Source organism: Acanthochromis polyacanthus, chromosome 20 (assembly GCF_021347895.1).
Source record: "Acanthochromis polyacanthus isolate Apoly-LR-REF ecotype Palm Island chromosome 20, KAUST_Apoly_ChrSc, whole genome shotgun sequence".
In the NCBI taxonomy this organism is placed as follows: domain Eukaryota; kingdom Metazoa; phylum Chordata; class Actinopteri; family Pomacentridae; genus Acanthochromis; species Acanthochromis polyacanthus.
This window is the reverse complement of record NC_067132.1, coordinates 11,975,226-11,999,353: the sequence shown is the minus strand read 5'-3', so window position 1 is coordinate 11,999,353 and position 24,128 is coordinate 11,975,226. Positions and strand designations below refer to the sequence as shown.

Sequence of the window (24,128 nt, the reverse complement as noted above, 5' to 3'; positions counted from 1 at the left end):
TACGGAGCTGTGAGTAATAGTAATATGCATGCAAATAATTAAAATTCAAAATACTGATTCCTGATTTTCACTATATATGATTATTTAAACAACGTTGAAGATTACATGCGGGAAAGATCTCCATATGAAGATAACCCTGACATATTTTTTTCTGTTTTCTACAGGGTGACATCCAGCAGCTTCTGATTGTGGCTGATCCCATAGCAGCATATGACTACTGTGAACATTACAGCCCAGACTGTCACGCTCCCCACAGTGAATCCCTGCAAGCTCAGGAGCCAGAGGAAGAGGTCAGCCAACCAGGGAGGGTGGGGAGATTCAACAAAGCACCAGTAGATGGTCCTGATTAACTTAAATTTTATTCTAGATTAAATTTTCAAAGAAGAGGAATGAGAGAGATTCACTTGAACTTGCTAAATACTTGTGCCCATTTTACAATGAGCCACAGTTGTCATGTTTCATTTACACATGATAAATTATGTGTCCTCATATTTATCCACCATTGGGAAGCAGATGTTTTGAAACCTTAGTGACCTTACTTTTGGCTTGGTCAATGTGTTTAGAGATATGACTAATGTTTTGATAGGAAGTTTATTAGATATTGGGAAATTCACTTAAGGGATAATTGAATTACTTTGATACATGCTTTTATATTTCTTACCACTTGCAAGGCTTAGTTTGTTGCTGCCGCAGGTTTTACAGTTTGGGAAAGGTTAGTGTACCTGTGCATTTTATTTTACAACAAAGAGTACCCCACTGTGTAGACATTAATAGATACTCACAGTTACTTCACAGACATGAAAAATGCACATGCAAAGTTGCTGACATTTATTCTAAATGTGGACAATTACCATATAATTGATGTCTTGTTTTATAATCAGAGATGTTTAAAAGTACATCCGTACAGTAGACATTACAGTCATAAACCTTTATTCAGCCAACACAACCAAATAGCTCAAATTATTTTAAGCTGCCCAATTGCCATTGTTGCAGATGTTTTATATACTGAGAAAGATGACATGAAATGAATATACAAATATACATAGAATGTACAAATAGACCCCAAATCAGCTGTTGAAAGGTCAAACCCTGGCAGACATATGTTACACCCCAGTCAGTGATGTCCTGAGTGTCTGATCTGAAATACCTGCAGTAATGTCCTTGATTGAAGTTTTGCAGGAAGATTTGCATCCCACTTCAAACTTGCACCAAATTCAAACTGACCAAGAGATACACAGCATGTCCCTGTGTGAAATGAAATGTGTAAACATCTTAAAGTAGCAAGAACAAAATCTGATTTACTAATCACAGTGCGAATGCAAGGGAGTATTGATCAGCACATATGCTGATTTTGAAGTCATATTGAAAGCAGCTGATAGGGCTCCCTTTTCTATCTTTTTGATCAATTCCTGAATCCCCCAGTTGTCTTCTCCAGACATAAGGATGCAATATTAAAGCTTTTAAACACCTAGTGTTTACTCACAATCCTAATTCATGTGAGTAAATGCTGTACAGCTGCAAAAGACAGACCAATGATTAATTTTAACGACTCACATATTTAAACATGCCTGCATCAGAGTTATCTGCTACAAGTTAACCTCTTTTGCATTTATCCTCGGGTCATCATGAAGATGATTATGAGGTGAAACAGTCGTGAGATTGTTTCTTTCTAAAAGTGCAGTGCAGTGGGGTGTCTGACCCTAATTGCTAATTTAACTGCAATCCAGCTGTTTGATTCATTTAATAACTGGCAAAACACATTCTTCCTAATATCATAACCAATAATTTTTAATCATTTATGTATGGTAGCATGTTTAGATTTCACTTCCATGTGCAAGTTACAGCATGAAGTGATAAACCTTTATGACAAGAAGTCAGAGTTTTCCCATGCACTTCTTGTGAATGTTATTATAGTGTATAATTTTAGTTTTGATGTATTGATAGGGAACAGCTCCAGAGCTACATGACTCAAAGAAGGCCTCTGTATCGCAGCCTGGAGCGTGTAATTTACATACTTTCAGTGAGAAAGTTCCATTACGATATCCCTGAAGTGCAGCTGGTAATTTTGTCTTTGAGGTTTCTTTGTTGTTTTCCTTTGTTTTATGAGCTTTTTAAGCATCTGCTTACGTGTTTGTGGGTTAAGCCACATCGGAAGTTTCAGCTTTTGTTTACCTTAATAGGACCATTATCTGGATTTGTAACCTGCAGTGTTTTGCTTATTTAAAGATGATGCAGACACTTTTTGTCACCAGTATCCATACACCTGAATTATAAGACATTAATATAGTTATAGATTATATTTTATGATATATCATAGCATTAAACTGTGTATCTTTTAGCCTTATGCTTTTTTCATTAATAATAATGTGTCCGCTGTTCTATCTCTAAATGTTTTACAGTGTGGTTGCACTGAATAATGCATTCCATAACATGGAAAGCAAATAGAAATCTTTTTATAAATTGTGGCATTAACTAAATTCTATTTTCTAATGCTGTTGCAATAATAAATACTCTGAATAATTTGTTTTTAACAGTTTGAATGTATAGCATGCCAAAGATGATATGTACTACATGTATCATCTTCTTGCTGAATTAGCACTCTGCATCCTTGATGCTACTGCTAACACGGAAACCTCCAACTCTCTCTCTGTCTCTCTCTCTCTGTTTCTTTCTCTCTGTTTCTCTTTCTCTCGACCTCTCCAGTACACTACTGATGACTTAGATTACTCTCAGTTCTATGATTACTCTGAGGGAGCAACAGACACCATTCCAACCGATGAGTATTCTGAACCGCAGGTAAATGAAAAAAGGAGAAGAAAAGATGTTTTATTTCTGTTTTGTCTTTTTGTCAGTCATCCACTCCATCCCTCAGTTCATTTTGTGTGTTATCCCTGTGTCCTTAGTGTTACTGCATGTTTACATGCATACCAATACTTAGCAACTTGGCCTAATTGATGACAACGTCATGATATTATTCAAATAGTTAAATTGTTTCTCCGAAAGTATCAGTGCCCCAAAAGTTTGTTTTAGCCCACCACATTTATAGATTAAACACTAACCTTTAGGTCCCATCCTGGTTGCTTATGCCTTTTATGATCATCACCTTACATTATGGCAGTGTAGATGAAAATTTGAGTATGCATGTGAACGTACACAGTGTGTCAGTCCTCCTTGTGTCTGTTTTATGAGTCTGTTGCCTTTTCTGGAAATACCATCTGCTTCACTTGTGTTTTTGCATTCCAGCATGTCTTTAAAACTATTGTATACAGTGTGGGATTTCAGCAACATTGTACTTTTTTAGAGAAAATATAGTGAAATTAATCCAACTCATTCACACCCATTGAATCAATGCAATAGGTGTAAAGAGCTGCTGAAAAGCAAATTTTGTGTTTGTGTGTTTGCCTGTGCCAGAATGAAACATGTACATGTCCTCAAAACTTTCCTGTGTGTCACATGAACGGCCCAGTCCTTGACTGTTGTACAGCACCTGTTTCTCTCCAACTGTCTGCACAATCAGAAGGAAATGTGAACATGATCAGTATTCCATTTGCAGCCTTTGTAATTAAATTAACATGTAAAGCCGTACCATGCAACTACAGCCCATGAGCTATTGTTGCTGTAAAGTGAAGCACATGGGGCTTGACAGTTGGGGTAGAGAAGACTCTGTGCAGCAGTTGTGGAGTGTGCCTTAAAATCATTTCCACTTTGATTGTTCCATGTCTGTCTTGGTGTTCTTTGTCGCCGTCACCTCTTCCAGAGAAAGAAACGTAGTGTCTCCATGAAAAAGAAGAGGACCAGAAAGTCCCTCAGTAAATCTAAGACCAAGCCCTTAAAGTTCTTGGCTGCCAAAAAATCACCACCTAAAAAGTTTGGCATTAAGAAGAAGCGACCGATGCCTGGCTACCAGGCCACAGCGCCAGCACGACCCAGAGGCAATTTTAGGGTAAACGTTTATCTAAAGAAAAGACCGAACCCCATCAAGATCTTCCTGCCCTGAATTCTCAAGGAAAATCTCTGATGGCAGACTTAGAGCTCCCTAACCTCTTCTGAGTAGAAGTAGCAAAGAGTCTGTAGCCAGCTTGAGACGGCCCTGGGCAAATAACCTCTGGATTGAGCCTCTGTGTTAACCCTTATTCTTCTTTCCTTTTTTCAACATGACTCAGCTAAACAATGTAGAAGGAGATTACAATACAGACATTGACTACGGAACTGTAGATGATACTCAAACTCAGTCCCCCTTTGCCACGAGTGGACCCAATGAGGTAATTTTCAGTTTCGTTCTTGTCTTTTAAAAAACAGTGTTAGGTATTTTGGGAAATGTGAGCCAGGAGGATGTTATCCAAGGCAGTACCTGGTGTGAGTTGACAAAGACACAGTCATTCAAATGAATCAATGTGTCTTTCGACTTATTATAATGTTGGTGTGTGGCATAAATGATGGACAGAGGACGTTTCTGAAATGCTTTCAAATCCACAAGTGCTCCACTGTGTACATCATGTGTAGTATAGGGATGCATTTCATGCTCAGAGAATGATGCAGTGGACATTGTGGATTGTTTTTAAACTACATATTATGATTCTGCTTTGGTCAAAGCTGCAGATTTTGTTGATTCTCGGCATGTGAATATATAGTGAGACACTGCAAGTTCACCATGTTTGTGTTTAATTGTTTAGCTAAAGCAATGGCAGATACTTTAAAGATGTAGCTAGAAATGAGAAATAAATCTGCTGTACATACTGGACTTTGCGTTGTTCCAATAATATATCCAGTCACTGTAGTCCTCCTTCTAACAGAGATTCAGGCTTTTTGTAAAGTAATGTGTTCTCCATTTGATGAAGTCAAACATATGTTGTCTCGTGTTTAGAAACAATGTTCACACAGAATTTCTAACTAATTCACACCAGTTTGTCAGACTTACTTACCTGCATCAAAGTGTGGAGAGTTCACAAGACCTGCAGCTTTATTCAGGGTTTAAAGAAGCAAATGATGGCAGAACGTGTCTCATCCTGTGCCAGTGAAAGTAAATTATTGCTCAAGATTATCTGTTAAGCAATATATTTCCTGTTGTCCATCACATCATAGACTTGGTTTGGATCAGTAGTTCTGCTAATGACCTTTAAAAGAACTATGATCAACAAGGCTAAAATCTCCTCACAGCCAGCAACGATCATGCTTTGTCTACCGCAGTGTTTGACAAATTAGATGCGATTGCACGGTCTTTTTTAAATGCATAATTTGGCAAGATGGAGTACTGCCAATAAAAAGTGTGTAATTGCATCCACTTTGTCATGCTCTAAAACTAAATCCTTAGTGATCACCATTTGGAATGAAAGAAAATACTGTGCCAAGTGATTGTGGTTGTAGTACTTGTGCCAAACACAGAGTACACTTTGTAAAGTCACAGATGGCTTAAAACATATTCCTCAAAACTGATTTATTGACCAACAAATGTTGATTTTATTTGCATGTATTTTGATGCACAGCTACTGCAATTATGATTAATTTAATGTTATTGCAAATTGCTGCAAATGGCATTTCAGACAATTATATCAGCCTTTCTTTACTGTCTGTATCAAGATGTCATGTATGACTGTATGATGAGAAAGAAAAGAAGGCTGAGATAACATCAAGTCTGTCTTGACATTTATATTTGCCAAACTTTTGATTGTCAGAGATGATAATGTTTTAATTCAGACATTGTGATAACACTTTATCTATTCCTTTATTTTATTGTACTATGCTTTACAAATCCATCTTGCAAGAGTTTAACACAATTTTTTTCTTTTGAAGTAACTTTTTATTGACATGAACTATGGAATAAATAAGGTGTTATCATTGTTGTTTAAGCTTTTGTTTTCTGCATATCATTCTAAATTCATTTGTAGTTTGCTTCAGTAACATCTAAAAGTAAAATATTTGCTTCATTCGCTTGACTAACATTCCTATTTCTTTGGTTGCTCACTATTACCTCCCCTTCTTCGCTTGGGTAACACCCGAAAGGCTGTGGAGGAGGATTTTTTTGGTGCATATGCCACCGAGGCCACTCCCTTTGCTCCGGAGCCCACCATTGTCCCAGAAAGGGTGGACAACTTGGACACTGGTGCTGAAGCATATGACTTTAAGGAGTATGACCTAAAGGAGTATGACTTGGGCGAGGTTGACAACAGGTTGTATGATTATGGGGCATATGATGAGTATGGCACGGCCCCCCCGAAACCTTCGACAACCTACGATGATGAGGTGGGGCCTGGGGTTGCTGCTGAAACCGACGTTTCTGAGAGTACTGTAAGTATCACACCCTGACCTACTGACTGTGGGGTGTGTGCATGAACAGCACGTGTTAGGGATACTCTGTGTGTGTTATGGACTCGCTCCGTCTTCCAGTGCATGTCCTCCTAGTTGGTTGCTTGGCATGGGAAATGCATCATTGACAGTGCAGAGTTGGAAAGCGCGTATGTCCTGCTGCTGTCTCACTGGTGTGTGATTGTTGATTCAGTGAGTGAGAGCTATGATAGGGACAATGCATGGATCTGTGTTTTCTTATGTAGTATGCCTTTTACTTCTGACGTAAGTAGACCTCTCCGACATATTGCACAGTGTATGCACAAGCATTGAAAATATTCTTAATAGCACTTCATCTATCCACACACAGAGTCCAATCAGTGCATGCTGGCCCACCCTACACCCCGCCCATAAATACCCAACAAGCCCTCCTGCCCATCCCCACCCATTCATCTCTCAGCAGTTGGATCCGATCTCTTCCTCTCCTCCTCTGCTATTTTAACAAGCACCCTGTCTGTGACATGTACCTCCTTGTGTGCACTGCAATTAGCCAATAAATCATAAGGGGCTGTTCACACACACTCACACACCATTGTAACGAAGATGCTAGGGATGCATCACTATTGAACTCTGTCTTCACCTATCAGAGGTTACAGTTCTTCATAGTTTGTCGTTTAGTAACCTTTCTACACTCTTTTTGCGTTGTCCGAACATTGTCGAACGTCATTCTGTGTCTGCATGCCTTGGAGTATTGTTAGCATGTGAGGACAAGGTCTTTATTGGGTTTGTATGCCTTTTTAGTACACCTCTACACACACAGCCAACCCACGCATTCACCGAACAGCTCCTCCTTGTCCTTCCCATCTCACCCCACTTTCTCCACAAGCCACAAGCCATTCACAAGTACTAATGAAACTACATTTGTCTTCAGTTACTTATTTTAGATTTGCTCATTAGTAGTCTAATATAACAAGTACAGAACTTGATAGTGAAACTGTTCAGCAATTTATTATTTGATCACCATTACTGCTCAATGGCAATGCAATGACAGCATTGCTCCATTTCAAGCATGTAGACTAGATGTCCATTCTCGCTCATTAGGACTAACATTTTGCTTCTTGTGTTCTATAATGTCCTCTCACCTAGTTTCATCTATGATTCACTCTCTGCCTCTGACACAGCTACAGCAGTTGCAACTGAGTATATGATACTGATTGACCGAATTGAATTTGTTCAAGCATTCACGTGTGTTACTTTCACCAGCTGAACTGCCTCCTCAGTCATCATTGCTCATCACTGCTTTTTTTCACCTGCGAAGTATAACAGCCGTGTGACGAATGCCACCTCTTTTCTTGATTTGTAACCGCAGGTTCAAGGAGGCTTTGGCCAGAAGGGAGAGAAGGGCGAGCCAGCTGTGATTGAACCTGTAAGGCCCAAAGTGTCAATTATGTGTTAAAATTATGGTCACTATTACAGCACATGTTTTGTTTTTGAATTTGTTTTTTTTCATAGGGAGCTGTCAAATTTTTCCTCACACTATTATTAAGTAAAATTAAGTCCTGAACTAAAGCTTTACTTCTGCTTACAAAGCATGTGTATACACCCTGTGGGTAGTACCGCTGGTGCACAGGACAGCATCTGTGGTATGAAACAATCTGTTTGTTTTTTTAAGGGCATGCTGATTGAGGGACCACCAGGACCCCCCGGCCCAGCTGTGAGTGTATCATTTTTTTGAAGTCACTGTTTTGCACCTGAGCATAGCTATACACTAATCTAGTCAGATTTTAATGAGCTGACATGCTGGTGGTCTGCTAACATAGTTTTGTCTTTTTAGGGTCTTCCGGGACCCTCTGGCCTACAAGGACCCCCAGGCCCCGCTGGAGATCCTGGTGACAGAGTGAGTTGTGATTTAGTTCCCCAGGCTAGCCACAGTTTTTTTTTTTATGTGTGTAAACTATAAATTCAGGTCTGTTTAAACTTGTTATAAAATAAGGCGCTGGTTCAGATGACACTGAAGTGATTTCTTAGCCCCTTAAACACTCAGAAGTAGATGAAACAAGAAGGTTAATTCATTATAGTGATGCTCTAGTGCTGTTGGAGTTAAATGATTTCTGTCTGTTGATAATATACTAATAGCTTGCTATTAGGTTTTACCATGCAATACCACTGCAAATGACCCAATAAACTAAATTGGATGGATTGAATTTATATAATGTATTTATCACTCAATGGTAAGGTGACCTGTAAGACAGTCTGCAAAAACTGCAAAAATGTTAATAACCAAAAGATTTATGTACTGAATGTGTTGCTTTATGTAAGGATACATTTATGAAGTTTATCATTTTCAGATCAGATCTTGGGACTCCTGAGACATAGCTCACTGTTATCACACATTATGAATCAGTGTGGGAGGTATATCAAACCCCAGTAACTTTGGTGACAACACTTCTGTTTCATATAGTGCATTGAAGTTGAACTTTCCATGGTTTAAACTGATTGAAAACAATTTCTTGAAAGCAGGTTGAACACATCCAAACTAGGACCACCTTGCACAAAAATACAGTCCAAAATACATTAATAGAATGAAATCAGAAGAACAGGAATAGTTTTCTGTTGTGGCAAGCTTCAGCTAGACAGCTACATTATGTATACTTCATTACTACTACGACAGTACTTATTGTGTTGTTTACAAATGCATCCTAAACACAGTGAGTGAGATTTAGCAGATCAGTTTTTATGGCTAAAACGCTTTAAAGTTAAGCAGTAGTAAACAATATTTGCCCTGGCTTTCTCCAATGCTTTGCTCTTTGAATTGTCTCACTGTTCCATCGTCAAACACACAACACTTGTGCATAAGAATAGACAAAAAAGGATGTTGGTTGTTTTTGACTGCAGATAGAAGCACATCTTACTGATAAACAGGCTCAGTCTGCATATAACAGAAAAAGTGTGTGTCGGTGTTTGTGTTTCCTTCCATATTACAACTCCTGTTAACATCATAAAACATAGCACAGTTTCTATAAACACCCAAAGATTCTTGACCAGGCCCAATTTTCAAAGCAATATCATATTTTATGCATACATGTGTGTTTGTACATTTTGTCTCCAGATTGTTGAACGTACTTATAGCATTCAAGAGTGATTTTCAAGGAAATTTTCATAAAAATTCAACGCAGACGTAAATGTTATTACCTAAAAACCACATGTGCATTTGTAGGATTCGAACAAGGCTCAAAGAAAGAGTAGCTAAGCAGCTTTTGCCTCACAACGCTGTGAGTTAATGCGTTAACTTTTCTGATCACCTGAAGTTTAGATATGAACATATACAATTAATACAGTGATTTATCAGAATTGTATTTTTTGAGCACAGACCATTCACTGGCTTTTTATATTTTCACATGTCAGTGTAAATCATAGAAATGTTATAATTGTATTAATCTGCTGAAGTCTCTTTTGTATTGCAGGGTCCTCCTGGTCGTGCTGGTCTGCCTGGTGCTGATGGTTTGCCAGGGCCCCCTGGTACCATGCTGATGCTGCCAGTAAGTGGCATGAAAAGAAGTACAGATTAGCCACTTTATATTACACAAGTCCATGACCAGGCTAGTTTCTAGAGTATTGAACAGTGATGACTGTGTGTGTTGAACAGTTCCGTTTTGGTGGAGATGGTGAGAAGGGTCCAGTGGTGTCGGCCCAAGAAGCTCAAGCGCAGGCCATCCTTTCGCAGGCCAGAGTAAGTAGAAAGAACATTAAAAAAAAGCCTCCGGATAGCCCGAAGGCAGCAGTCGAACGCCTACCCCCGTTCTGCTCTCAGCACACAGCTGTACGGAGAAAGGAGGGGAAGGAAGACGGAGACCATATTTTGATGGGGAAGGGAGGGGGTTGCACTGCGTTTCGTTGGCCTTGCAAGGCTAAAAGGAGACATGCCGAGCACACTGAAGAGCAACAACATAAAAAGGCCACTTTGAACAGATGGACAGACAGGAGAAACTGTTAAAAATACTTTAGGGGTCTCGATCTGCGTGTAGGCAAAACCAACAGGTGTAGAAAATGGTTTTGTGTGTTTGTGGGAGAGGAGAAACTTTGGAATTGATATGTGAGAGTCCTGGACAGTATCCCACTTTAATTCCACACTTACACCCTGCAGTGACCAATAATATGTGGAAAATGTGTATTTAGGTGTACTACAGCATAAGACAACACAGTAAGATGGCAATTAGAGAACAATCAACAGGTAACGTATGGACAAAATGCAGGATATATATGTTTTCTTCAGAAAGGGATGCAATGAAATTCTAACATTTCTATCTAGTGTGAATTTCTCTGCTGAAAAAATATGAATGATTTGAACAAAGTCAGCCACACATACTCAAAATGTAGAAACAGCAATAGAATGCAAAATCGATATACAGAGACTGTTTATATACAGTGTATAAAGCTGTTCATATTTTGTTTAATTTATTGCTCTAGAGGTGCTATGTGTTGAAAGTTTAGAAGCATAGAAATACAAACCTTGATTTCATTTAAATTATTAAATAAATTATTCTTTTAATATTGTAGACAAAAAGAAACAACAAAAAAAAACATAATTAGCATGGACAAATATGATATTATATATGAAACTGAAGCATAGCACAGGGTGAAAACAATCGGTGTGTGAGAAAGTGTACAACCTTGTAACATGCTACATGGGTAGTATACAAAAATGGATGTACAGTTCATTTTTTCAGTGGATTTTTTTTTTACTGAGTGGAATTTGACCTTGGTCTTGTCTGTGTTTCTGCCCTGCAGCTGGCTATGAGGGGACCCCCTGGGCCAATGGGTTTGACAGGAAGATCAGGGCCAGTGGTGAGTCATTGTTTACAGAAATGCTGCTCTGTAGTTGTTGGGCATCAGTGCTTTTGGAACTACAAACTTGTGTTTATTATTCTGTCTATCATGCATTAAATATATTAATCTAATTACTCTTGTAAACACATTGTCCATTTGGATCAATGTTGACTCTTCAAGTTACATTTAAATGAAAAAAAAGGTTTTCAATGATACAAGAGAAATCGTTTTTAGGAGGTCAGTGATTAAAATAGTAGTCAGTAAATTTGTACTGATGTATTAAGTTTAGCTGTTAAAGAAATAATATTTTTTTGTGTTGTTTGTATTGTTGATATATTGCCTGTTTTGTGTGTTGCTTGGTGGTTTGATGGACACACTACCTGTTAGGTGCTGCCACCTGCCAAATCTGCATCTGCTGTTGCCCTGCCTCCCTGCTTTTTTCTTTCTTTCTTGGGCTTGTTGATACATGATCCACTATTTATCTCAAGGAAAAGACCCTACAGAAGACACGGAGGATTATTACCCTCTGTTAAATCTGTGTTTCTGGGGCTAAAGGCCAAACATAATGATCTGAAATGATATGGAAATAATCAGATGTGAAGGAAAAGTGACTTAGAGAAAGAATTTGTGTTTTTTATCCGCTGCAAGTGCGGCTGAAGGCTTCCTTTTTGGGACATGTTAAAAACTCAGCTTTTCAGACAGCTGGGTTATTTTGTGACTCTGAAATATTATAATTCATAATTGAATCTAAACTTATCAGCAGACAGATTACAGTATATACCCCAAATCTGTGCCTTGAACAACAATTAAGCATGGCCTTTTTTAGTTTTAAGTATATGCCAGAACACACCCAGTATTGTTGATGAACATGCACGTGTAATCTCAAGCATCAGATGTTAATTTTGAGTAATTTTACAAATCAGTTCAAGCTGATGCCATTAATTTAAAAGTTAAGACAAATGTTTTGCCCATATAAACATTAGTGTCTGTACAAGCTACACATAGGCCAGTACTGAAGAAGTTATAGTACAGTGATAGCATTTATAATAGGCGTTAACGATACATTAAATTGTATAATTACCTTGCGGTGTTTCCAGGTTCTTTACACATATGTGGTTCAAAGATTTGCTGATGAATTTATGTTAGTATGAGCACACAATGTGTACCGTACATATTAAGCTAAATATCGCCACCTGCTGTTTACTTTACATTATGTTTTAGAAGTCTGTCCTGTAGGAAACTGTACTTACTTTTTTATTTTTATTTTTATTTACATGTGACATGTTTGCTTTGTGTTCTCTCTGTTTAGGGTCCACCTGGTACTGGTGGATTAAAAGGTGAAAGTGGAGACCCAGGTCCTCAGGTGAGAAGTGATGACCCTAACGATGTGTAAAAATACCCAACACCAGCTATCGAAGGCCCTATCCCAGATCACGAATTCTTAGTCACTAACTGGTCGTCATGTGTCTGTACAGGGTCCCCGTGGCATCCAGGGGCCTTCAGGACAAACTGGCAAAGCTGGCAAGAGGGTGAGTGAACTCATTCACCTCCAGCAGTCACACTGCACTCTGTGTGTGCGTGTGTGTGTGTGTGTGTGTGTGTGTGTGTGTGTGTGTGTGTGTGTGTGTGTGTGTGTGTGTGTGTGTGTGTGTGTGTGTGTGTGTGTGCTCACATGCCTCCGTGTTTGCTGTGGTATGGTTGTTTGTACTTCTGGTCACTCCACAAATGCTGAGAGGCTTATTTCCACTCCAACAAACAATTGCTTGATATGTGCTTAAAGCCCTGTGCTCCCTCCAATCCTCGGATCAATGGCTGGGCAGTTAATCTGTCTGAAAATGCCAAAACGGGAAAACTGACTATGGATGTGGGGCGCAATTAGTGTCACGGTGCAGTCACTCTACAGAGCCAAGCATCTTGACCTAATTGGATACTAATAAACATAAACCAGTCACTGGCAAATTGGTAATACAAACTTGATTAAGTTGCAAGCTCTTAGCTGATTTAATGTGACAAAAGAATTTCTCATTTGTATAATATGTAATATTTATATGATATGTAAATTACTCATCTTCTGCTGCTTTGGACCAAGTTTTTCTTGTACCTTGCTCACTGTTTGTTTTAATAATTTCTTTAAAAAAGCCAATAATGCAATAATGAGGAGAGCAGATTATATTTGTGAAGTAGGGTTATGTAAATGTCACCCCAAATCTGAGCAGTATCAGAGTAATAAATATATTTTTGATTTGTTATTCTTGTCTGTAGTTCTCCCTCAGTGCTGTAGACTGGTGACAGGCTGTATTTATTGTTCTCAGTTTTCCCCAATTCTTCTTTCTGAATGCTAATATTCTTTATTTTGTGTATTATTGTTTGATATTTTTTTGACCAGTGATTTATGATAGTCTGTCATGTTTTTTGTGTTCCTGCTAGTTCTCTTTGCTGTCAGTCGGTAAACTCAGTTGTTTACTAATATCTAATTTTTATTTTTGCTATTATTGGTTAAACTTTGCACAGTCCAACAAACCATCTGGCACCCAGGAAGAGTACCTGATGAAGCCTAACGGGAATCCAAATACATCAACAAAAAAAACTTCTGGCCACAGTGATTCGCTATTTGACAACAGAGTTAACATCCAAAATAAAGAGTGCTTGATGTTTAAACTTTTTTTTTCACTTTTCTGAATTGAACTTGTCTGGTTTCTGAATAAAGTTACAAAGAGTTTTACAGCAATATACAGAACACAGAGAGAACAATAGGATAACAATAAAGCAGATCAATTGAACAAACAACCAAACGAACGGATTTTCTAGAATTTCAGAGGTGTTTTTGTTCCAAACTCCTCTGAGTTTATGTATATGCTTAATCTTTGTGCTTTTCTCAGGGCCGTGCCGGAGCTGATGGTGCCCGTGGAATGCCCGGAGAGTCAGGCACCAAGGTACGGCACACAACCTGACATGTTTGTGTCTCCAACTACAAATGAGTGAATACTACAAGTATTGTTATGTGTAAGCCATAATGAATGTTTGGTGCCGTGTGGTCTGATGACATGTGCCGCTCTGTGTCATTACAGGGTGACCGAGGCTTTGATGGACTTCCTGGGCTGCCTGGTGAGAAGGGACACAGGGTAAGTCCAGTGCGGTGGATGACACCAGTTCAGTTCATCAATATCATGTCAGGAAAATGTGCAGTTTGTGATGTTCTCACAAAGCAGCTTTTCAGTTTCAGGTTCCACTGAATTTCAATAGCTGTGACATTTAGTTTTTGAGAGTAGAAATTAACCAGATTTACAAAGACTCCTGGTGAACAACGGAGTATTGTTTGCGTGAGGAAAAAAAACTCCTCTAGATGTAAATACTTGCTTTATCCGTGTGATAAGTCCCAATACTGGCATTAAAATCAAACCACTTTTTAGATCCTGTGATTTACTAGAGAGTCTGATACTGTGGGTATGTTTCAGATGGCAAATGAACTGGATACAGTTCAATGTGTTTTGTGCTTAAAGTTTGAAATTTCAATAACTCTGTAATATCATGTTAAATTACCTCATTAAATTTCAGTGCGATGAGTAAATATCTGCAATAACTGAATAAAAGTTTTTGTCTTATGTCTTCCACTAATGTACTTGCATTCATCAGACTAGATGGAAACATTTAACAGTGGTGCACAGAAGCCAAGTCATTGATTTGTAGAATGGAAAATGAAGAATGACCTAATAGTGGATTTCATCAGTCTGATGCATTTCACCTGCTTATTCCAAACCTGTGATTTGATTTAAATGTTTCTGTTAGAAACATTTTAGAGGAAAAGATTGAATTGCTTTTTAAGTCAGGTAAATGTAACATCAAGAAATAATAGAATAAGAAAGCACATCAGCAATATGTTAGAATGAAGAAACAAAAAACTAAAAACACATTGTCCAAATGAGTGAAAGATCTAGTGAGGAAGTGTAATACAGGAGATTTGAACAGTGTTTTAAAATGTAAACTCAACAGAGAAACTGAGAAAAACACAAAATGATGCGGTGTGTTCAATAAGAAAATTATTCCAGATATATATTTTTTAAAACCCACTCACAAAGAAAACGTATCCCACAAAGGTTTAGCTGATTGATTTACAACACAAAAATCTGGTTAGCTGTCAAAATGATGACTTAACCTAAATCTGTCTTTCTGTCTCCTCTTCCTCTTTTTGTTCCTGTTTCTCAGGGGGAGCAAGGGCCAATGGGACCCCCAGGTGCCCCTGGAGAGGATGGCCAGAGAGTAAGTAAAAGTTTTGAAATGGTAAAAGAGGAAGCTCTTCTGCCATTTTAAAACTTTTAGGAAAACTGCACTCAGCTGAAGTGAATCACCACTATACTCATTCAGATCAGCTGTGCTCCTCCAGCTCAGACCTCAGGCGGCAGCAGCTGGGTGGAGACTATGATCTGGGGAGGAGGAGAGCTTGTGTTTAACCTTTCCTCCCTCTGAAAGTAACCACCTCAACCTCCCCTACCCCAACTACCTCCAGGGTGTTACTTCATTCAACAATGTTTGGATTGGTTCAGATTAAACCCTGACTAATACAGGCTTTTGAGAGATTATGATTATAGGTGTTGATAGCTGACATCTAATACAAGATCTCTGTATTTAGTTCATTGTTTGTTTGTGTAAATGGAGGCCCTAAACACTGATCCTCCACTGAAGCTCAATTAATTAAATTTACTCTGATTGTGTTTTTTTCTTCCCTTAGGGCGAGGATGGAGAGATTGGGCCTAGAGGATTAGCTGGCGAGAGTGTAAGGACTGTCTGTTGTTGGTGATATCTCATCAAGCTATTCCATTCCTATATGATTCCAACAAGCTATACCAAGATCTTATTGAAGCTTTTAGCTAAGCTAACATATGTAACCACCAGGGGACAGGACTGGCCATTTAAAAAATATTCATCAGTATTGTGAGCACAGAATAAATAATATTTTCTTTTAGGGTCCTAGAGGTTTGTTGGGACCTCGCGGTCCTCCGGGACCCCCTGGATCACCTGTACGTACCGTGGCTTTTACCATCCTTTTTTAAAATATCACTTCCATTAATTTATGTCATTATCACGAGTCTTCTCCAATGTGTCCTCTGCAGGGTGTTGCTGGAGTTGATGGACCTCCAGGTCCCAAAGGAAACATGGTACAAACACATCTTCTGTTCAGAAAACTGATTTAAAATGTTGTTGCATCAGCTCCAAAGGCTGCAGAGCTTCAGGTGACTGACCGGAGCTCTGCAGGACTTTTTCACTCAGTCAGCACTGTTGGTTATGTTGTTAAAATCCCTTAAGGATGCACATCTGTGAGGTTAAAGGTCATTTAAATGCCTTCGAGGAGCTGAGAAGGATACTAGTCATTTGAAAAGCAGTAGGGTATCAAGTGCTGAATTATGGTTCTGCCCCTTTGCTGCCATATGTGTTTTTAAGATCTCACAAAATAAATATTACAAGATAAATTTTGAATAATGAAAATTTCCAACTGCTACTAAACAAAGTGGTAATTTAGATTCAAAAGGGTGCCCTCAGCCACTTAAACACATTTAATAACAGCTTCTAGCACTGAGTTTTGAATGTTTTTTGTTGTAATTAAGGCATTTTATTTAATTATGAACACTGCTCTTATTGTTCTTGTGAGTCAAAGAGAATAGACTTTATTAGAGTTTTTATTTCACTCTGATGGTTAATAATCAGAAACCCAGCATAATAACACAGAGCTATTAGTGTTTCTACTGAAGCTCCCTAAGCAGACCACAATCCAAAGCAGCTACCTAACCTGTTGTTTCAGTGTGTGAGGAAGGGGTGCTTTTTCTTGCCCTCTGCTTGTGTAACCCACATTAGGTTCAGTGAAGAGGTAATCCAAGTGAATACGTATTGCGGTAGATGTAACATGGTAGGCTGTTCAGTTGTACCAAGACACTTAATAACATGAGTGTAACAGATTGAGTTGATCCTCAAACAGCCTAAATATGCTTTATAGGGCAAGAGTGCACTGCTAGGTTTAACTGTTATGTTGTTTATGACTGTTATGGTAAAGCCTTTCTACAGTATTTATCAGGCTTTTTACATTATTTATAATGAATCGTGAATTATCTTTGAAATCTGAGTTTTGAGTCCTCTTTGCACTGGAACCAGATACTAAAAAAATGTCAGAGGGCCAGAGTAACTTGTGTTGTTTATAGCTAGAAGGATGGATGCAGCACACCAGATTGCTGACAATAACACCCATGCATGTAGTTGAAGCGGCTGTATTGGTGACAGTGCCTCTGGGTCTAATATTCAGCGTCTAGTTTTGACAGTTTTCATCTTTTTCAGGGACCACAAGGAGAGCCCGGCCCACCCGGTCAGCAGGGAATCCCGGGAACACAGGTGAACAAATCAATCACACATTGCCTCAATACACATGTCAGAAACAAAGTGCAGTTTGCAGAGGCATGCGCCGTGGTGTTTAAATACAGAAACATTCAGTCTTTGTGTCTGCGTGTGACTTCAGCACAACTTCTGCATGCAAAAAAAGTAGATATTTTGAATTCACCAGTGTCATCCTTTGAAATCACAGATTAATTTGATTTGTTTTGAAATGTACAAGACAGTGTTGTACTTTTTAAAATCAAGTGTGGTTTACCAAATGATATTCCTTTTTTTCCTCTTTTCCGAGCATCCTGCCTCTGTTCCTACCTTCCTTCTTATGTGACATTCAGCATACACACACCAGATGTTTTTTTTTTTTAAAGGTTATCTTAGGAGAGGGGATGTCGTGGGGTTGATCCTTTTGAAAGCATCACATTCATGTTGGTGGAATTCCTGAAAAGCTGCCACACCTGTTGGAGCAAGCTTCACTGCGTCCAGTTTTCCTGCGACAAACACACAGACACACTGGCACGCATCAGGCCGCTGCTCTGAAATGCATAAATGGGAACACATGAGCAAATATTTAAGTGTGTGCAGTTCCACAAGCATGCTAGATGCTAATATGCCCACTGACAACAAACAGGCAGGCACAAGCACACAAGCCTAGCGTTCCTTTACCAGCTCAACTATTTACAGCTCCAACAAACTCTTCAGTTTATCCACCTTGTGTGTGTTTAAGTGTGCTTGTTGTTGCTGTGGTAACAGCCTGTCATTTCTACTTATTTATCTCTTCCATTTTAGGGTCTTCCTGGTCCTCAAGGCCCCATCGGACCACCCGGAGAAAAAGTATGTTCCTTTTTGCGGTGTTTCACTCTAAATTTTTCCATTCATATTAACGGCCCACGCAAAAAATACAGCAAAATATAACTTGAACTTGTGTTTTCAGTCCAATAGTCATAGTCAGGTGACAGGAATGATCAAGTAGCCAGTTACAATCAATAACCTGTTTGTCAACATTCTTGTCATAGTAAATCAGATTTAGGGTGAAATGCTGGATGTAATGTAAATTTTCCTGTAAGCAAACTTTTGCCTTTTCTAATTAGACATCTGTGAGTTCACAAAAAGTCAAACTATGCAAAGCTTAAAACAAAATGTAAACGTATTTGTGTGAATGTCTTTGTTGTGTATCACTTTGACAATTAAGGCAGTTCAGCTTTATATATTTCACCAGAAAACACCTTCATCATTGTGCTATCTTCTGTTTGGTTGGAAATCCGTTCTTTATCATTGAATTTCCTTCCTTTTTATCTTAAATTTAGCACATATAGTTTTATTATTCTTCATAGTAACAAAAATATTCGAATAATATTACCTGATTATAGTTTATGTTTGGCTTTTTTGGAGCCAGCACATGGTCTGTCAGAGATGGAAGACTCTGACACTTTTTGTTTGCAACCTTTATAAACCCTGACCTTGTCTGCCTTTTCTTTTCCTCCTACAGGGACCTCAGGGCCGGTCGGGGTTGCCTGGATTACCGGGAGCTGATGGGCCTCCTGTGCGTGCTCTTATCACCCATATACGTACATACAGTATATCAATATTATGCACACGCAAACAGAAATATGACAGCCAAATATGACAGCTATACTTCCATAACAGCCACTCAGACCTTAGGCACTATTGTTTCTTTTTTAATCTTTAATCTTTCATGTGTTTTCAAACACGCATAACAAAGGCAATGACTACAGCTATACTCTGAGTGCACTGGTGCACTGGTGATTGGAAAGATGATTATATTCTGATAACTAGTCTATTCCAAACACAGGCCTCACCTCAAGCCATTTGTACATTACATATAGTAAAGTTCAGTTCTGGTTGTACATCATTGTTTAATCTACTGCCAATCCTGTGGCCTGGCGGACTTCTGTTTTACTACATGCAGGTTGTAAGATGTCAGACCTTGCAGCCAGAAGGAGAACTTTATGTAAAATATAATCAGTGGTCATGACAAAATGAACACACATTATTAGAAAGTTCTTAAAACAACCAATATATATTTAAATGACTGCATTTTGGAGTCCTACTATATTTGTATCTGCCTAAAATTGTTGCTCAAACTGTATTCCGCAAACTAAATGTGGATAGTCTGTAGTTTGACCGATTTACCTTTTCGGTGTACGACACACGCTGAGCCTTCCTCTGAAATATGGCAGAACTGTGCCTCTGAAATCTCTCCAGGCATTTTTCATCAGCTGAAACATAATAGAGGGCCTATGGGATTTGTTATTCCAGTCCTGCAGTCGCTCATGTCATACCTCCTTCTCTGCCCTCACTAGCAGAGGTCTGTAAGTTCAAGAGGCAGGCAGCCCTTTAGCTGCCCTCAGGCCTCAGAGCCCGGTGATTTACAGCCCTCTGCCTCAATCTCACACCGCAAATTGGAAGTGCCAGGTGTTCTCTGCTAAAGGCTTCCATATATGTGGGGGTGTATATCTGAGCCTGTATACCTGTCCCATTGTCCTGACTTCACCGGTGACCACCACAAGTAGCTATTATTAATAGCCTTACTAGATATTATGTATTAGTAGTATCAGTGTTAGCCTAATTTTATTGAAATTAACACACAGAACTGAATTTGTACATTGGAAAAAAGCACCTTAATGCACACAATCCTATGGCTTGCACTCAGATTTGAGACCTATATTAAGTGTTTGATTATTTATATGAATTTTACACTAGTCTTTTAATTTGAAATTTCATTCTTTACTGCCAATTTTACTTTGCCATTCATCCACTATCACAGCCATTGAGGACAACACAAATGCTAGATATTGGCTCTAAAATCAAGTCATGAACAAACACCACATTTCTTGCTTGTGAAGTTGATTCAGCATCATAATTGGTTGTATCAGGTAGCTATGAACGTGTTTGTTCACACCATTTTCACTGTGATGGGTGAGTCATACAGCAATGATCACTTTTAATCACTTTGTGACATTTCATCTTACAGGGTCATCCTGGTAAGGAGGGTCCACCTGGAGAGAAAGGAGGCCAAGTAGGTGTATTTAAGTCGCTGAGTCGTTTGGTCAAGACAGTTATTTGCATGCATGTGTGGAAAGAGTTTTTATAGAGTTTGAGGACCTAAACTAAAATAGATAAAGGTTGTGTTTTAATATCCTGTCACCAATGTACTCAAAAATCACTCCAGGCATGTAAACTCAAGAGACAGCAGTATGTTGATATATCAAAATGCTTTTATTATTTGCCCTTTTAATAGCATATTTATTTTTGTGCTCAGAGGCATTTACTTGAAGTTGATGTTTCTTTTGCTACCCAACCAGCAAAACAATAAAGTTGTAGTTAATTGTTAAAGGACAAACACCATTTTTTACATTCTACAGTGTTATTTATCCTTTCATGGTGTATTTTTAGTGCTTCCGTTCCCATTGGAGTCTTTCAATTAGCTTTAATCAGGGATGAATAGCAGTATTTAATATTAAAGTTGGATGAGCCCTTTATTTACATTCTTGGATCAAATATTTACAAAGAATTGGCCATTATATTCTTGACTGATTAGCAGCTACAACAGTCAATGTTGTTGTGATTGTTGGAATCATTACTTAAATTTAATTTTTAATTCAAATTTAATTTAGTTTTCTGACAGCACTATTTCATTTTTTTTTTTTAAATGTGCTGCTTTGGCTCTGATGCAGCCAGCTCTCTCTATCTGGAGTCAAGGCTCTGGTTACTTGTCATGAGTAAATAACCTGTTACAATCCAAAAAAGAGTTCTTTTTTCATTAAAGTGATGTAAAATTTAAAATACCACAGGCTTTTAAACAATTTTTTGTGTTAGATTTTGTGTAATGTGAAATATTGAAATGGAGATGGCCAATAATACTGCAAATATGTATCAGTTCCAAATTTGGTTACTGCTCGCCTTTATAGCCAATTATTGGTATCAGTAGTGATACTGGAAAAAATACAGCAGTTGATTCCTGTTTTTCACTACTTATTCTCCAGAATTGTTTTTATGTAATCTAAGCCATCTTAATATAGTGAACCCACATTAGTCAGTGTACTTAAAAAAAAATCTTTACAATTTCAGTTACAATCGACTGAACTTGCCTTTATCAACTAAACATTTACTACAGTAATCATGTAATGTTTCCTTGATCCAGGGTCCATCAGGTCCTCAGGGTCCCATTGGTTATCCTGGCCCTCGCGGTGTCAAGGTATGGTATTTGTTCCATGGTGTGTGCATGTGATTGACCAACCACTGTTAGTATTTCTCAAAGTCCTTTATGCTGTGCCATTCATCATTGTACTGTGCTGTAATTAATCTGCTGTCCAACAGGGTGCTGATGGTGTTCGTGGTCTCAAGGGATCAAAGGGAGAGAAGGTATCTAATTTTTAAAATACCAAATGGTGTCTGCAAGTTTTACTACCCGAGTAAGACGCAGTCTCTAAAATAGGCTAAATAAATTAGGAATCATGCATTGTATTGTTAGATTTCTGCAGTTTTCTTGACAAAGACTAGTAAATACAAAAGTGCACTTCAATAAATAATTCAACAAGTTTGGTCAACAGACTAAACCAGAATAAATTCAAAAAGGGTTTTTTTTTCTGTCTGATAAACATGCAGTCCAAATGGACATGTCTGATGGCAGTGTTGGTCTAAACTTCACATTGTGATGAAGGTAAAGACAGTAAAGTAAAGTTTGAGAACAACCTGTGAATATATTCATGTCACAGATACTTTGTCTGTTAGTGTGGCTATCTACCTGCACTGCCAACTTTGTTTTGACTCTTTTGAGCTGTAGTGGACGGTAGCTGCTGCCTGAACGTACCATGCAGAGGTCAGTCGATACTTCAGTGGAGACAGAGATTTTCTTGAAGTGACCCTTACTCTGTCTTGAATGTAAAGCTGTCATGCTCTAGGCTTTTGGTTTCAAAGAGCGCTGCAATCAATCTCAAGTGCTTTTGAAGTGTTCAACTGTGGGTGTCACCATGCAGAATTTCAACTAAGCCTTTTTAATATTCATGACTTTTATTTAAGATCAATACAGTTATGCTGCTGTATACATTCTGTTGTCAGACTGAGGGGTGTTGTTCTCACTACAGTGACAGGTATTCATACCGTTTTTACTGAATTATTTATAGCAAGAGATTCAAAAGCCAAAACCTTGAGGAGAAAGGTTTTGTTATGAATAAAGGATGTGCTTTACTTCAAGTGTATGTGTGTGTGTGTGTTTCTGTGTGTGTGGTCTTGATGATGTGAGTTGCTGGCAACAGACATGCTCACCGCTGCATTATGCATCAGATGGGGCTGAAAACATGGACAAGAGACTGACTAGAAAGACAAAGTGTCAGGAAAAGAGACAGAGGTTGAGCTGGACTGTCCCCCAGTATCCACCTGTGTATGCCACCTACCAATTTTTGGTTTTATTGTCCAGAATCTGGATTTATGTTGTTGTAAATATACTGACTCCAGTCTTCTATTTCAGCCCTTTTGATATTATGTTACCGATTTTATTACATCAATATATCCAAAGTCCCCAAGAACAACCAATTTGTGCAGGGGCTAAATGTAGAGTTTATATAGATACAGTATCATTGACCAACAGCTGAATAGTTACTTGCACATGCTATTCCACTGTCTGACCAGCAGATAGCAGCATCGATCCTGTGATCCACATGGAATAGAAGAAAATAGTTTCAAATCTTTTGCTAGTGAATGCATGAATGCTTCAAAAAACAATATCATGAAATAAATAAACAATTCCAGATTAAATTCATGAACTTCTTTTTGTCTCCTTTTAGGGCGAAGATGGTTTCCCAGGTTTTAAGGGAGACATGGGAATCAAAGGAGACCGGGTGAGGAACTGAAATAACTTTGTCAGTTAACTTCTGAAGAGTTCACTGTTAACATTGCACTTTACAAAGATACAACCATCATAATGTGTGGTGCACGTTTGTTTGGTACAGGGTGAGCTTGGCTTGGTTGGGCCCCGTGGAGAGGATGGTCCCGAGGGTCCTAAAGGCAGAGCTGGCCCCAACGGAGACTCAGGTCCCATTGGTCCAGCTGGAGAAAAGGTGATTTGGCTCTTCTTTTCAGCCTACCTCTGATGGTGTGTTGATGTTCTTACTTATGCTGTTAATGTCTCCCAGGGTAAACTGGGTGTCCCCGGATTACCAGGTTATCCCGGAAGACAAGGATCTAAGGCAAGTTTGCATCACTCTTGACACAATAAGGGATGTTTGTCAGTAATTCGTGACTGAATCCACTACAAGTTCACTGTTGTTAGAACTGTGATGGAAACACAGTTATGATAGTCTGTTGGCATAACTCAACAGACAAAAAAAGTCCATAGTAGACAGCATAATGCTTTAATATGAATGTACAGTATTTATTGATTGCATAAAACCAATACAAAATGGCAATCAAATGAGATAAGAGTTGCCTGCATTCCAAGCAAAGAGGATTTGTGCATTGTATTTACACTGATAAGAAAGATTTTAACAGTGATTTGCCTGGACATTCAGCACGAATGAAAAATATTTTTAAAGGTGGTACATGTAGAAATTCTAGCACCACTCTCTAATAAGGTGTTATTTATATGAGAGGTTTGATGATCTAAATTATTAAACTGTCTTACATAGACA

The 24,128-nt window shown here is 38.5% G+C and overlaps 1 protein-coding gene across 1 annotated transcript in view; it reads left to right on the top strand.

Annotated features, from left to right (window-relative positions):
- Window positions 1-24,128, top strand: part of col11a1a (collagen, type XI, alpha 1a) — an 82,724-nt gene that overhangs the window by 17,623 nt on the left and 40,973 nt on the right. Inside the window, 27 exon segments of the mRNA XM_051940660.1 lie at window positions 165-290; window positions 2,704-2,796; window positions 4,164-4,262; window positions 6,001-6,285; window positions 7,652-7,708; window positions 7,955-7,996; window positions 8,117-8,179; window positions 9,747-9,821; window positions 9,929-10,012; window positions 11,071-11,127; window positions 12,419-12,472; window positions 12,585-12,638; window positions 13,989-14,042; window positions 14,178-14,231; window positions 15,313-15,366; window positions 15,836-15,880; window positions 16,071-16,124; window positions 16,218-16,262; window positions 17,431-17,484; window positions 18,268-18,312; window positions 18,968-19,021; window positions 20,474-20,518; window positions 21,644-21,697; window positions 21,820-21,864; window positions 23,286-23,339; window positions 23,451-23,558; window positions 23,634-23,687. Coding sequence (XP_051796620.1) covers window positions 165-290; window positions 2,704-2,796; window positions 4,164-4,262; window positions 6,001-6,285; window positions 7,652-7,708; window positions 7,955-7,996; window positions 8,117-8,179; window positions 9,747-9,821; window positions 9,929-10,012; window positions 11,071-11,127; window positions 12,419-12,472; window positions 12,585-12,638; window positions 13,989-14,042; window positions 14,178-14,231; window positions 15,313-15,366; window positions 15,836-15,880; window positions 16,071-16,124; window positions 16,218-16,262; window positions 17,431-17,484; window positions 18,268-18,312; window positions 18,968-19,021; window positions 20,474-20,518; window positions 21,644-21,697; window positions 21,820-21,864; window positions 23,286-23,339; window positions 23,451-23,558; window positions 23,634-23,687 — 1,908 coding nt within the window.